We start from the raw sequence: 13394 nt of genomic DNA on the forward strand, positions 1-13394 counted from the left end.
GTATCTGACTTTCCAAATAGGCTGTGACTCTTCAAGAGTAGGGACAATATATTATATTGGTTTCTTCAGTCACTAGTATGGCGGCAGTACATAGTGGATGTTCATTAAATGCTGCTACTTGAAAAAATAATCTATATATTAACATTTAATAGCCAAACTAAAATTTCTATCAACAGTGGGAAGGAGGAACTTTGGGGGAGTTAAAAATCTATTACAAACTAGTAACGTTTGTCCCAGGAATGTAAAGCTGGTTTACAATTAGGAATAAATCCAGTGTAAACAGAATGAACCATGTAAACGGAATAAAAGAGAAAAATGTGATCTCAAGCAACAGATGCAGAAAAAGCATTTGAAAAAACTCAACACCCCTTCATGATGTTAGAAAAGAATCCCCAGGAAATGGAATAGAAGAGACCTTTCTCAGTCTGATAAAGAGCAGCCACTAAAACCCAAAAACCTATAGGCTGAACACTCTTCTCCTAAATTTGGGAACAAGTCAAGAATGTCTGCTCTTACCACTTCTATTCAACATTATGCTGAAGGTCCTAGCCAGTGTAATAAGGCGAGACAGAGAGAGAGAGAGAGACAGAGAGAAGAGATTGGCAAACGTAAAACTGCCTTTCTGTGCAGATTACATGATTGTGTATGTAGAAAACCCTAAGGAATATACAAACTACTAAAACTAATACGCAGATTTAGCAAGGTTGCAGATTATAAGATCAACATATAAAATCACTGTATTTCTATATACTAACAACAACAAATTGAAAACTAAGATTAAAAAAATCAAGCAATACTATTTCCAGTAGCATCAGAACACCCATTATCTAACAATATATACCCAGGAAAAGACTTCTACCCTGAAAAATCACAAAATATTGCCGGGAGAAATTAAAAGACAAACTAAATAAGATCTGACTGAACGACTCAGTATTATTAAGCTCTCCATTCTCAATACAGTGATTTATAAATGTAACACATCTCTACAAAACTTCCAGCAGGCTATTTTGAGGAAACAGAAACAATGATTCGAAATTCTGCCTGGAAATTCAAAGGATACAGAAGAGCCAAAACGACGTTGAAAAAGAATACAGTTGGGGGGCTAACACTACCTGATTCCAAGACTTATAAAGTTATAGTAATCAAGACAGTGTGATATCGGTATCAAGATGGACAAATAGATCAGTGGAACAAAACAGAGTCTAGAAATAGACCACAGACATGTAAGGGGATGAAATTTGACTAAGGTGCCAAAGCAATTCAGTGGGGCTAAAACTTTTATTTTTCCCCAAATGGTGTGGACCATGTAAAATAACTGTTTAGAAAAAAATGAACCTTGGGACTTCCCTGGTGGCTCAGTAGTTAAGAATCCACCAGCCAATGCACGGGACACGGGTTTGATCCCTGGTCCGGGAAGATCCCACATGCTGTGGAGCAACTAAGCCCATGTGCCACGACTACTGAGCCTGTACCCTAGAGCCCGCAAGCCACAACTACTGAGCCCGCGTGCCACAACTACTGAAGCTCACGTGCCTAGAGCCCATGCTCCGCAACAAGAGAAGCCACCGCAATGAGAAGCCTGCACACTCCAACGAAGAGTAGCCTCCGCTCGTCGCAACTAGAGAAAGCACGCACACAGCAACAAAGACCCAATACAGCCAAATATAAATAATTTAAGAAAAAAAGAAAAAAATGAACCTTGACCTCTATCTCATTCCATGCTCAAAAATGAATTCTAGATAGATTATTAGCCTAAACATAAAACTCAGAAACACAGTTTATAGAAGAAAATATAAGGCAGTATCTTCACAGCCTTGAGGTAAGCAAAGATTTCTCAGACCACACACACACAAAAACAAACCGTCAAAAAAACGGTAAATTGAAATTCATCAAAACCAAACTTTCTGCTCAATAAACGACTCAATTAAGAAAATAAATAGGGCTTCCCTGGTGGCGCAGTGGTTGAGAGTCTGCCTGCCGATGCAGGGGACACGGGTTCGTGCCCCGGTCCGGGAAGATCCCACATGCCGCGGAGCGGCTGGACCCGCGAGCCATGGCCGCTGAGCCTGCGCGTCCGGAGCCTGTGCTCCGCAACGGGAGAGGCCACAACAGTGAGAGAGGCCCGCGTACCGCAAAATAAATAAATAAAATTAAATAAATAAACAAAGACTGGTAAATAAATCTGCAGCAAATATATTTGACAATGGACTTCTATCCAGAATATAGAAAGAACTCCCCTAAGTCAACAAAAAAAATAATGCAATTTCTAAAACGGGGCAAAAGACTTGAACAAACATTCCACAAAAGAAGATATATGAAAGACAAAGGAGCACATAAAAAGTACTCAACACCATTAGTCATTAGGGAAATACAAGTGAAAAACACAGCGAGGTACCAATTCATGTCTAACAGAATGGTAAAAATATAAAAAAAGATTAGCAACATCAAATGTTGGTGAGGAAGCAGAGTAGCTGAAACTCTTATTCATTGCTGGTAAGAATATAAAATGGCCCAACCACTTTGAAAAACTCTGGCAATGTTTTATGAAGTTAAATATATAACTTCCCCAGGATCCAGCAGTTTCACTCCTAGGTATTTACCTAAGAAAAATGAAAGCATATGTCCACAAAAGGTCATAGATAAGAATGCTTAAAGCAGCCTTATATTCATAACAATCCCAAACTGTAAACAATTAAAAATCCATCAAAAGGAGAATGGATTTAAAAATCTTACATCGATATAATGGAATATTTAGCAATGAAAAAGAACTTTTGATATACTCAGCAATATGGGTGTATCTCAAAAACATTATGTTAAGCAGAAGTAGGCAGATACAAAAGGGTACATACTGAATGACTCCATGTTATGACACCAAAATATGGCAAAACTAATCTATAACGATAGAAATCATATAGTGGGGGTGGGGAGACTAACTGGAAATGGGCACAATGGAACTTTCTGGGGGAATGGACACGTTCTATTTCTTGTTTCTGGTGGTAATTTATATGGGTGTATACAACTGTGGAAATTCATCAAGCTGTCCACTTGAGATGTGTGAATTTTACTGTATATTAATTGTATCTTTAAAAACTATTGCAAATCAAAAGTCAGAAATGCAGTTTTAAAAACAAACTAAGTTATTATTGGTTTAACTAACCTATTTAAATACGGCACTAAATGAACAACAATTTGTATTTTTCATTTCAGTAAAACTTGTAAGTCGGTGGCAGTTATTTTCCATTGGCTAGAGCACGAGGAAGAAGCCCTATTACATAGCCTAAAACATAAAATGGCACTATGGAGAACAGGATTCTATCTGTATACATCAAATGAAAAGCATGTATAAATTATTACTGTAGAACACAAGAGTTCCAACAAATGTGTTTATATAGAAAACTGATTACAGTTCTTGACTAATAAGAAATATTACCACTCTCCTTGAGAGTACAAAAAAGGGTCAAGTGCAAGGCCATTTTTATGACTAAGTTGAAGCTGCTGTTTGGAAAAAAGGACATAACTTCAGTTGTGTTAAACCATTTATCTCCCACAAACTCCCGTGAATCTTTCTGCTGCTAGCCCGCACAAACTGGAGGTCTTAGAGGAAAATCATTGAAGTCTAACTAAAAACCCCAAAAGTGAATTGACTTACCCAAGGCTTCACAGTCAAGCAATGAACTGGGATTAAAATTCAAGTATCTCGATTCTCTGTTATGATTAATTAATTCAGCAAGGATGTTTTAAGTATCTACTCTTCTAGGTTCTGGAGGTAAAAGGAAACCTTACTATCAAGTTGGTCAGTGATAAAGTCTGACATTTATGTAGCACCTAATGACTTATAAAGAGCCTTCACATTTGTTGAGAAGTGACCAGGGTAGTATTATCACCTTTATTTTATTGATGAGGAGAGAGACCCATATAGAAGTAGTAGGTAAAGCTTCTAGGCGTATATCATTTTAGCTAAACGAACTAGAGCTACCTTGAGATTGCTTATATTTTTAAAAAAACAGGACTTCCCCGGTGGCGCAGTGGTTAAGAATCCACCTGCCAATGCAGGGGACACGGGTTCAGGCCCTGGTGCGGGAAGATCCCACATAAGGCAGAGCAACTGAGCCCATGCGCCACAACTACTGAGCCTGCGCTCTAGAGCCGGAGAGCCACAACCACTGAGCCCGTGCGTGTGCCACGACTACTGAAGCTCGCACGCCTAGAGCCCGTGCTCTGCAACAAAAGAAGCCACTGCAATGAGAAGCCTGCGCACTCCAAGGAAGAATAGCCCCCTCTCGCCACAACTAGAGAAACCCTGCACGCAGCAATGAAGACCCAAAGCAGCCAAAAATAAATAAATAAATAAATATCGAAAATTAAATAAAAATATTTTAAAAAACAATTCATAAAGTATAAAATGTGTCTCTGCCATGTTAACCTGGCTGCTGCTTACGTTTCTTAATACAACGTTAAAAAAAATTTATTTCTATGGGACTGCAACCCCTTAAATCTCTCCACTTTTGTTGTGTCTTTCTTTCTTTGGTCTTCACATTCCTTAATGGTGAACATCAATGTGCTTCAGTCCTTGGTTCTCTGGTCTTCGCTTGCTGTATTATCTCCCATCGTCAAGTGTGCTTTGGTCCTCACACAGCTACGACTTCCAGATGTGGCTCTCCAACCCTGATCTCTCTCTTTAGATTCAGTTCTGAATTCCTAATGGCCTGATGTTATTTCCATTTCAAAAACCTTCTACCTCGAATTCAACACCCATCAAAAACTGATTTCATCATCTTCCCTGCAAAATCATCCGTCCGTAATTTTCCTATAATAGCCAAACCTGAAATCTCAGCACTACCTTTGACTCTTCTCCTCCCACAGCCAGCAAGTCTTCCTCTTTTCTTCACAGTGTTTCCTGAACCTGTCACTACCTGGGTTTAGGCCTGGCTGCTTCACATCTGGACTCTTAGGGCAGCCCGCCCCCCAGACTCTGCCTCCAGCCCCTATCCGTCTACCTCTAATACATTTCCCACATAACCGCCAAATTAACCTTTCCTCTTCCCTGCTTGCATCTTGTCATTATCCTGCTCAAAAACCTTTGACAGCAATTCAACATTCTAATCAATGAAGTCCAGACATTCACAGTTTCCCAAAATCTCACCTCAACTACTACTCTTCTCTATGTGCACCCAATGGCTTAGCCAAAATGATCCATTCACTGTGCCCCAAACATGCCTTATACTTTCCCACCTCTTAACTTTTGTCCCCGTTATCCTCCTGCCTCTGCTAAAATGCCTTCAGGGTGTCTTCACGCTTCAAACCTCTCTCTAATCCTAACTGTCCTCTGTTCTACCTCAGCTCAAAAGCAACTCTCACCTTCAACTCTGCATGGAACATACTGTCTGTATTATTCAAATGGCACTGTCTTGCTTCTCTCCATTTCGAGCAGGTGTATTATCTCTTTAGGTAGACATAAGAGGTCAGGGATCAGCCATATCTAATTATTTTATAGCTTCTATATCACCGAGTCCAAAGCCTTGCTCATAAGTCAGTGCTCAACAAATATTCGTTGAGTGACTGACAACTGAAGCTGTTTGCTACCCATATGAAGCTTTGGAGCAGAAATTTTCCATCTTTAAAATACTTGTAAGCATCCTCTCCTTAGCTGTTACATCGTTAGCTATATTTTTTATGGAGATTTCTCCAAAAAGTATGTTGACTGTGATCTGGTTACTGGGAAGGTGATCTGAGGAAGATACATGGTACATTTCTAAAACCAGACAATAAGAACAGTTCCAGAGATAGGGATCCACATTCCACACAGGGACATCTTTTCCCTGGGCAGTTTTAATGCTTACAGTTCATCAACCCTTACCTTCCAAATTAAGTTAGCTGTAATAATTTTTTTTTTAGCTGTAATAATTTTTTAATATAAATAAATTTTAAGAAGTTAAATTTATATAACTGGCAATGCAGGCCCTGGAGTCTTACTTCACTATAATGGACGTCCATCATACCAGCATCTTCTTTCATTGCTCCTTCTTCATCTATATTGGGAGTAATTTTCTTGAAGGCTGAACATCCATTAGGGAATAACTCTGCGTGAATAAAAACCAGTGAAGTAAGTTTATTTTTAAAAAGTGTTCTGTAAATAACAGATAGCCTTACAGGGATTAGTTACTCTCAAAAATAAACACATATTGTTGTAAGGATCAAAGACGTAAGTGCAATTTTCAGTTACAAAAAAAAGAATTTTACAGATTATTTCTATCTACTATACATCCTACCAGTCTTTTTACCAAATGGTGAGCTCAAGTTACTTACAAATAAGTTTCATTCTCTGACTATGCATCGTCTTCAATGGCTACTATAGTAAATGTTTTCCTAATGTGAGCTAAAAATTGTTATTAACACTTTGATCCTGTGTACGTTTATGGTCTGTCACCTAAACCAAGAGAGCATGTACTTTCCAAGTAAACATCGAATGAGCTTTTGTAGTCATCTCTAGTTCCTCATTTCACTGGAGAATTGGAAAAGTGGGTTGTTAGCCTAGCCTAGGACTTGTAAAGAGAGGCAGGAAATAAAACAGATGCCAGGGATGAAGCGTCCTTCGAGAAACACGATCTGGAAGAACCAGAGCTTTTGGAGTTAGATAGACCCAGCTCTATCATTAATTGTGTGATTTCAGACATGTTTCTCTCTCTAGGACTGTAAAAAGTTCCATCATCTGTAAAATAGAAACAGCAGCTACCTTATAAGAATTCAATGAAATGTAAAGTGTTTAGAACAGAACCTAACATATAACAAGTGTGCAATGAATTATTATTACCAAACAAAGCTACCAATAAATAAACTAGCTTTCTCAAGATAAAATAATTGCTACCAGCTCATATAGTAAGTGACTCTGCAGCTGGACCCCTGGGAAGTAGGAAGTGAGCTCAAGCTGAGAACAGCTGCTGTAGGATTGCGGACCAAATTGTTACTGTCAAGCAAGAGTCTGGGTACAGAAGGCCACGTGGTTGCCCTGCAGATTCTGGACATAGGAACATGTCCAAACACTCCTACTCTGGCTGCGTTTACCCGTCTAAGGGGGCTGTCATTTTAGAGTTAAGGAAAATTCAGCTTCCTTATAACCGAATCTGCTAAGCAGTGGAAAATGGCTGGTCACAAAGGGGACAGCTTTTGCAATCTATTGTTCTACAACCTCTCTAATAGTGATGCTTAGAAATGATGACCTACTCATCACTAAATATTTGGTAAGCTTCCTGGTGTTAGAGGTTGGGGAAGGAAGAAGGAAGGTTTAAGAAAGCCAAACCTCACATTGAGGAGATTTCTCAGCATTCTGATGGAAAAAAGGGTCATGTATCATGGCTTGGATTTTGCCAACTCTTCTTGTCTAAGTGAATGCTAACTAGACATACATCTTCTGGTAAGACGCTTGATAGAAAATGAGTTATCAAGTCAGCATCACACTTCTATGAGAGAGAGAGAGAGAGAGATGGGAGGATTCTGGTAAGGGAAGATGGGGTTCTTCTGAAGCACTTTTTCAAAACTGGAGAAACACATAGGGAGTAGTCAGTGGATTTCTGTTAGAGAAAAAGGAGAGGCAGAAATGAAAATAAGATTTACTTTGACCCAATGGACTTTAGGGCCATTTTTGTTCAAAGAAATTAGGTAATAAAAGGCACTGAAGATAGAGCATGGCATGTTTCATTTCTGAGGATAAGCATGCCTAAAATGGTCTGTTATAGAGAGTGCTAAGGGAATTCTATTCAAAGTGCTGGATCACAACACGATAAGGAGCTGCGCCAGAATGTACATCAATTCATCACTTCCTTCCTCAACAGTCTTTCTACAAAAAAAACCACGAAAATCAGCTGAACTAACCATCATGCTCAGTGATGTAAGCTGATTTACATTTGGCTTAATATTCCTTATCTTGTCATGGACCAGTAAGAAACAGTTCTCAGACTGCCAGTTGCGTCCATGGGAACGCTCTGAGTAGCAGTGCATTAGGAGAACTTTTTGAAATTTAGGAGAAAATGTCCAACTTGATTACCTTTATGAAGTCAAGAGCTAGGCAGTTAAGGAAGAGGGCCCCAAAACTTGACTGAAGAGATAGTGTGGTCCTTAACAAAGAAAAGGGTCAATCCCTGAAGGCCTCAGGCAGCTAGGTCCATGACTGGGGGAAAAATCCTGTCTCCGCTGAGGATATTATTACTTTAAGTGATTCCCAAATCTAGGGTTTCTCTAGTAGGCCGTGATTTAGGGGAGGACAAAAAGGGGTACACTCCTATGCCTGAGATGAGACTAAAGCATCTTGGGAAAGAGCCTTCCAGTGTGTACCTTAAGTAGAAGGAGGGTAAATTATGGTTCTTGTCAGAAACAAACAGGTTATTACCTTCTTTTGGACGTCATTGTGTGTTATCATCTGGTGCAAAGACTACTATTATGGATTTTGCTAAGTGTGTTATCTTGAGTCCTATGCCTGATGACGTTATCTCTAGCTAGAAAAGCCTATATATCCCCTTGTTTGCTTAAGTTATCAACACCCACCAAACTATCCAATGATAAGAGGACTCTTTTGTTTGTTAGGGTCTTTAAAATGCTTAGGGAAAATTCTGATTCCCTTTAGTCTTGTTTAGTCTAGTCTTGTTTCAGATGAAACAAGTTGCTGAATCTAGGCCAGTGTACATGTCCCAACAGAGGGAGGCACGTGTGTGAGGGCTCGCCCGTAGCCCTGTGTAGCATTATATAACATGGTCTTGGAGGGTCTGCTTTGCATCTTTCTGGCATGTGACCTGGATTCCTGATTTTGCCCTTCATAGCTGTAGCTTCTGTATTCCTGATTGCTGTCCAAGGGAAAGCAAGATGCAAACTGCCCAAGTAGAGACCACTACCTTGAGCACAAATTGTCCCATGAAAAAAAGTAGGGAGGAGTTTGGACGATGGGAAAGCAGTTCAACCCTTGATAAAATAAGACTGCTGGTCAGAAGAGGGATAGGAGGTAAGAGCGGAGGGCAAAAAGGGAAACAGCTGTGATTGGGAAGGAAGTGGGTAAAGAAAAAGCTTTGCAGAACTTAAGCTATCAGAACCTGGGTATAAAGACTTGGCAAATGGAACATTATCCTATAAGGCATGAAATGAACAGACTCTATGGGAAATGAGATTCCTTTTCCTGGGGTGCTGGAGGAGCTCTACAGGCCTGAAGCTTTGCTGAACCTCGGATGCTATGTGGTGGTGTTAAGAATGCAGACTTGATTCTTGTCTTCCCTGGGGGAAAACAGTTGTGCACTCTCTCAGGAAGAGAAGAGGAAGAGTCTCCAGAGAATGAGATCTAGAACATTTTGAGGTTTTCAGACAAAATAAAAATAAGGAAATTTAGAGCTGTTTTTTATTACATATTTTGGGGAGTGCCAGTAACTGACACCTAGTATCACCACTTAGAGGTAACTTAGGGAAAGGGAAGAGGATGATGACCCTTAAGATCTCTGGTACAAAGAGCAGGAGCTCTGGCTGCCTGAAAGACGTTTGAGGGTGGCGGTGGGACACGGAGAACTGCACACCTCCTTCCCCTTTCCCTTTCAGTTCAGGGCCTGAAAAATGAAAAAAAGGATCTAGAAATGGGCCCTCACTGGTGTTCTGCGGTCACCTCTGGAGGCCAGGGGCCCAAGTCCATGCTCGCTTAGGCAACCCACCCAATTGAGACAAACTTTTTTTTTTTTCTTAAAAACTCTAAACAGGAAATCATGTGTCTCCAATGCATCAGCTGTAGCATTTCATTCTATCTTGATGAAAAAGAAAGCTTTATAATGACTTCAAGAGAAATGGCACAGGACTTTGAGAAAACTCAAAAATTTGGGCAATTGATACATCAGAGGTTTTGTCTTCATTATCAAGGACACTTGATAGAAAACACAGGGTTCTACAATTGCTCATATATTTTTGTTAAGTAAGTGTGTCTTAAGTATAAATAAAACTTTTTTTTTCAGTCCTGCACTCAAACATACTTTTATTTACTCTGTGAATATCCAGGTCTTATCTAGATCATGGATTTCTCAGACTGAATGACAGGTTAACAGATTAAAGTTTTTAACTTCTGGGTTTTTTTTTTTTTTTTTTTTTTGGCGGTACGCGGGCCTCTCACTGTTGTGGCCTCTCCCGCTGCGGAGCACAGGCTCCGGACGCGCAGGCTCAGCGGCCATGGCTCACGGGCCCAGCCGCTCCGCGGCATGTGGGATCCTCCCGGACCGGGGCACGAACCCGTGTCCCCTGCGTCGGCAGGCGGACGCTCAACCGCTGCGCCACCAGGGGGGGAGCCACTTAATTTCTGTTTGAACATCAGTGGTCTACCTGGGTATAACTATCATAGCTGTATCAGCTAATTAGCAAAATCAGGTGTTTTCGATCATTGGCATGATTGAAGCTAAGGGGGGAAATCCTGAGGATTTTACTACTGCCACCATTTTAGAATACAATTTTCTAGTTTGAGTAGAATTTTCCAGGCTTAAAGATAGATGGCACCTATAAATAAATATGTAAACCTCTCCTATATTTATTTATGTAAACCTCTCCTAAATAATATTTATATTATTTTTTGTTTAAAACGCAAAACATCATTTTTTTCCTACTCAGAGAAGGGCTCTTTCATTTCTGTGAAGGATAAATTCTAAAAAAAAACCTTGAAGGTATTATGAAATAAATACTTAAATGACTAGTTAAAAGCACTGTTTCCACTTGTTGAAACATGTCACGTTGTTTGGTGTTCAGGCTAGCTGCCTCAAGCTAATGTCCAAAAAAACTCACAGCAATACTTAAATATTTTAGTTGCTATTTTCTCCAATACTATAGCTATAATTCTAAAGCTTAAGAACTGATAATGGAGATTAATAATTATTGATTTTTGCTTAGTTTTAAGGTCTTTGCACTTGTGAAAAACATGCTAAGGAAATATTTTAATATATTTAACTATTTTCAATATATAAAGGGTATAGGTTTATACTCAGTAGACAAAAAACTCTTATTTCAGATTTCTACTAATGTAAAAGATGAGATAATATTAACCTGATATACCTGAAAGATACACCTAAAACTTTATTTAGTACCATGTTTAGGGTTCTCATATTTGTTAGTTTTTTGCAACTGCAGGTGTGCAATTTCAATATTTGTTTTTACTGAAATTTCTCAGGCATACCGGTGATGTAGGAAAAAAACCCTCAAACAAGGCCTTCTTCTGACAATTAATCCCATTCTCCATTTTAAAACCACATATGTACTAAAAAGAGAATACTAGAGTATACCAATTTCAAAATATGGATTGTTCAAAAGAAATTCAGTATCAAACAGAAAGTGTTAAATTTAAAATATAAGTAAAATGATTCTACATTTTAGTCATGCTATCTGGGAAGAAAGATACGTAGTTACCTGTAGGAATTCTGGAATTAAAAAACAAAACATGGTTGTGTTCTCAGAGCCAAAACCCCAGCGATGTGAATCCCATAAGATGGTTTCATTTTGCCCAAATGTTACTCATTTGACTGACTTCAAGGAAATAGCTTGGCAATTATGATAGATAGCGGGAGATTTCTTTGCAATGTCCATTGCCAATCAATTTTTAAACCTAACTCTACTGTTTTACTATTTAAGTAGTTGTTACAAGAGTCAACAATACTAATTTTGGAAAGGGAAGCTTTCAGGCAGATTCCTGAATTAGACTTGCTGGATCCTGAGCCCTTCAAGACCATGACTCCTGACTCCTTTTTGTGGCCCCCTTCCACCCCTGCAACCAGCCCCAGCTCTATTGAGACATAATTGATATTTCACACTGTGTAAGTTTAAGGAGTATGTGTTGATTTGATACATGTATATATTGTGAAATGATTACCACAGTAGTGTTTATTTATCACCACACATAATTACCATTTTGGGGGGAGTGAGAACATTTCAGATCTAGACTCTTATCAACTTTCAAGTATATACCACAGTACTGTTAACTATAAGCACTATGTACATTAGACATCCAGAACTTACTCATCTTATAAGTGGAAGTTTGTACCCTTTGACCAAAATTACCCCATTTCCGCTACCCCTGGCTACCACATTCTACTTTCTGTTTCTACAAATTTGGCTTTCTAAGATTCCACGTATAAGTGAGATCATACAGTACTTGTCTTTCTCTGACTTATTTCACTTAACATAATGCCCTCAAGCTCCATCCATTTTGTCACAAATGGCAGGATTTCTTTCTTTCCATTGATTATATGTGCCATGTCTTCTTTATCCATTCATATGGATACATTTAATATGTTTTCATGTTACTAATTAGCATCCTTTCATTTCAGCTTGAAGAACTTTTTTCAGCATTTCTTGGAAGATAGGTCTAGTGGTGATGGACTCCCTCAGCTTTTGCCTGGGAAAGTCTTCATCTGTCCATTTCTGAAGGACAACTTTGCTGGATGGAGTATTCTTGGTTGGCAGTTTTTTTTTTTTTCTTTCAGCACTTTGAAAATATCATCCCACTCTCTCCTGGCCTGTAAGGTTTCTGCTGATAGTATCCCATAGATCACACAGGCTTTCTTCACTCTTTTTCATTTTTCTTTTTTCTCCTCTGACTGGATAATTTCAAAGGTCCGGTCTTCTAATTCAGATGATTTCTTCTGCTTGATCCACTTTCTACTGTGGTTTTTCACTTCATTCATTGTATTCTTTAGCTCCAGAATATGTTTGGTCCTTTTTTTGTGAGATTTTTCTCTGTTTAACTTCTCATTTTGTTTGTGTATTTTCCTGATTTTGTTGAATTTTCTGTTTTATTGTGGCTCACTGAGCTTCCTTAGAACAGCTATTTTGAATTCTTTATTAGATAAATTGCAGATCTCCATGTCTTTGAGTTTGGTTACTACAAGATTATTGTGATCCTTTGGTGTTGTCATGTTTCCTTCATTTTTCATGTTCCTTGAAGTCTTCCATTGCTATCTTCACATTTGAAGTAGCAGTTACCTCCAACCAACTTTACTGACTGATTTTAGAAGAGGACAACTTTCCATCTGTCCTGCTAGGGATTCTGAGGCTTTCACAGACCTGCTGTGGATACACCTGCTCCACAGTTCTTGCTCCCTCTTATGACAGAATTCTTAAGTGGTATGTCTTTTCTCCATCATGCAATACACCAGGCCAGGTGCTAACAGCCTCCCATTGGATCTCCCAAGGGTGATTCTAAAGTTCAAGCTTGTGGTCTCTCCCTGGCCCACCGATTCTGGCTGGTATTCTGCACATGCTCACTAGCCATCTGCCTTCAGGAGCATGCACAGAGATCCAGCTACAGTATGTGGTTGAGGCACATGGAGCACCATGGGTGCCTGCGGGCCAGCTGGGGGGGGCGGGATCCACAGGCTAAATATCTCTAGCAATTTGTT

General features: G+C 39.3%; 1 protein-coding gene across 5 annotated transcripts in view; it reads right to left on the reverse strand.

Moving 5' to 3' along the window:
* Positions 1 to 13394, reverse strand: part of DOCK11 (dedicator of cytokinesis 11) — a 184316-nt gene that overhangs the window by 20302 nt on the left and 150620 nt on the right. For all 5 annotated transcript variants that reach the window (XM_059049650.2, XM_067023760.1, XM_067023762.1 and 2 more), the window contains one exon: positions 5974 to 6080. In XM_059049650.2, coding sequence (XP_058905633.1) covers positions 5974 to 6080 — 107 coding nt within the window. The remainder of the gene's footprint in view (positions 1 to 5973; positions 6081 to 13394) is intronic.

This window comes from Kogia breviceps, chromosome X (assembly GCF_026419965.1).
Source record: "Kogia breviceps isolate mKogBre1 chromosome X, mKogBre1 haplotype 1, whole genome shotgun sequence".
Classification (NCBI taxonomy): Eukaryota; Metazoa; Chordata; class Mammalia; order Artiodactyla; family Physeteridae; genus Kogia; species Kogia breviceps.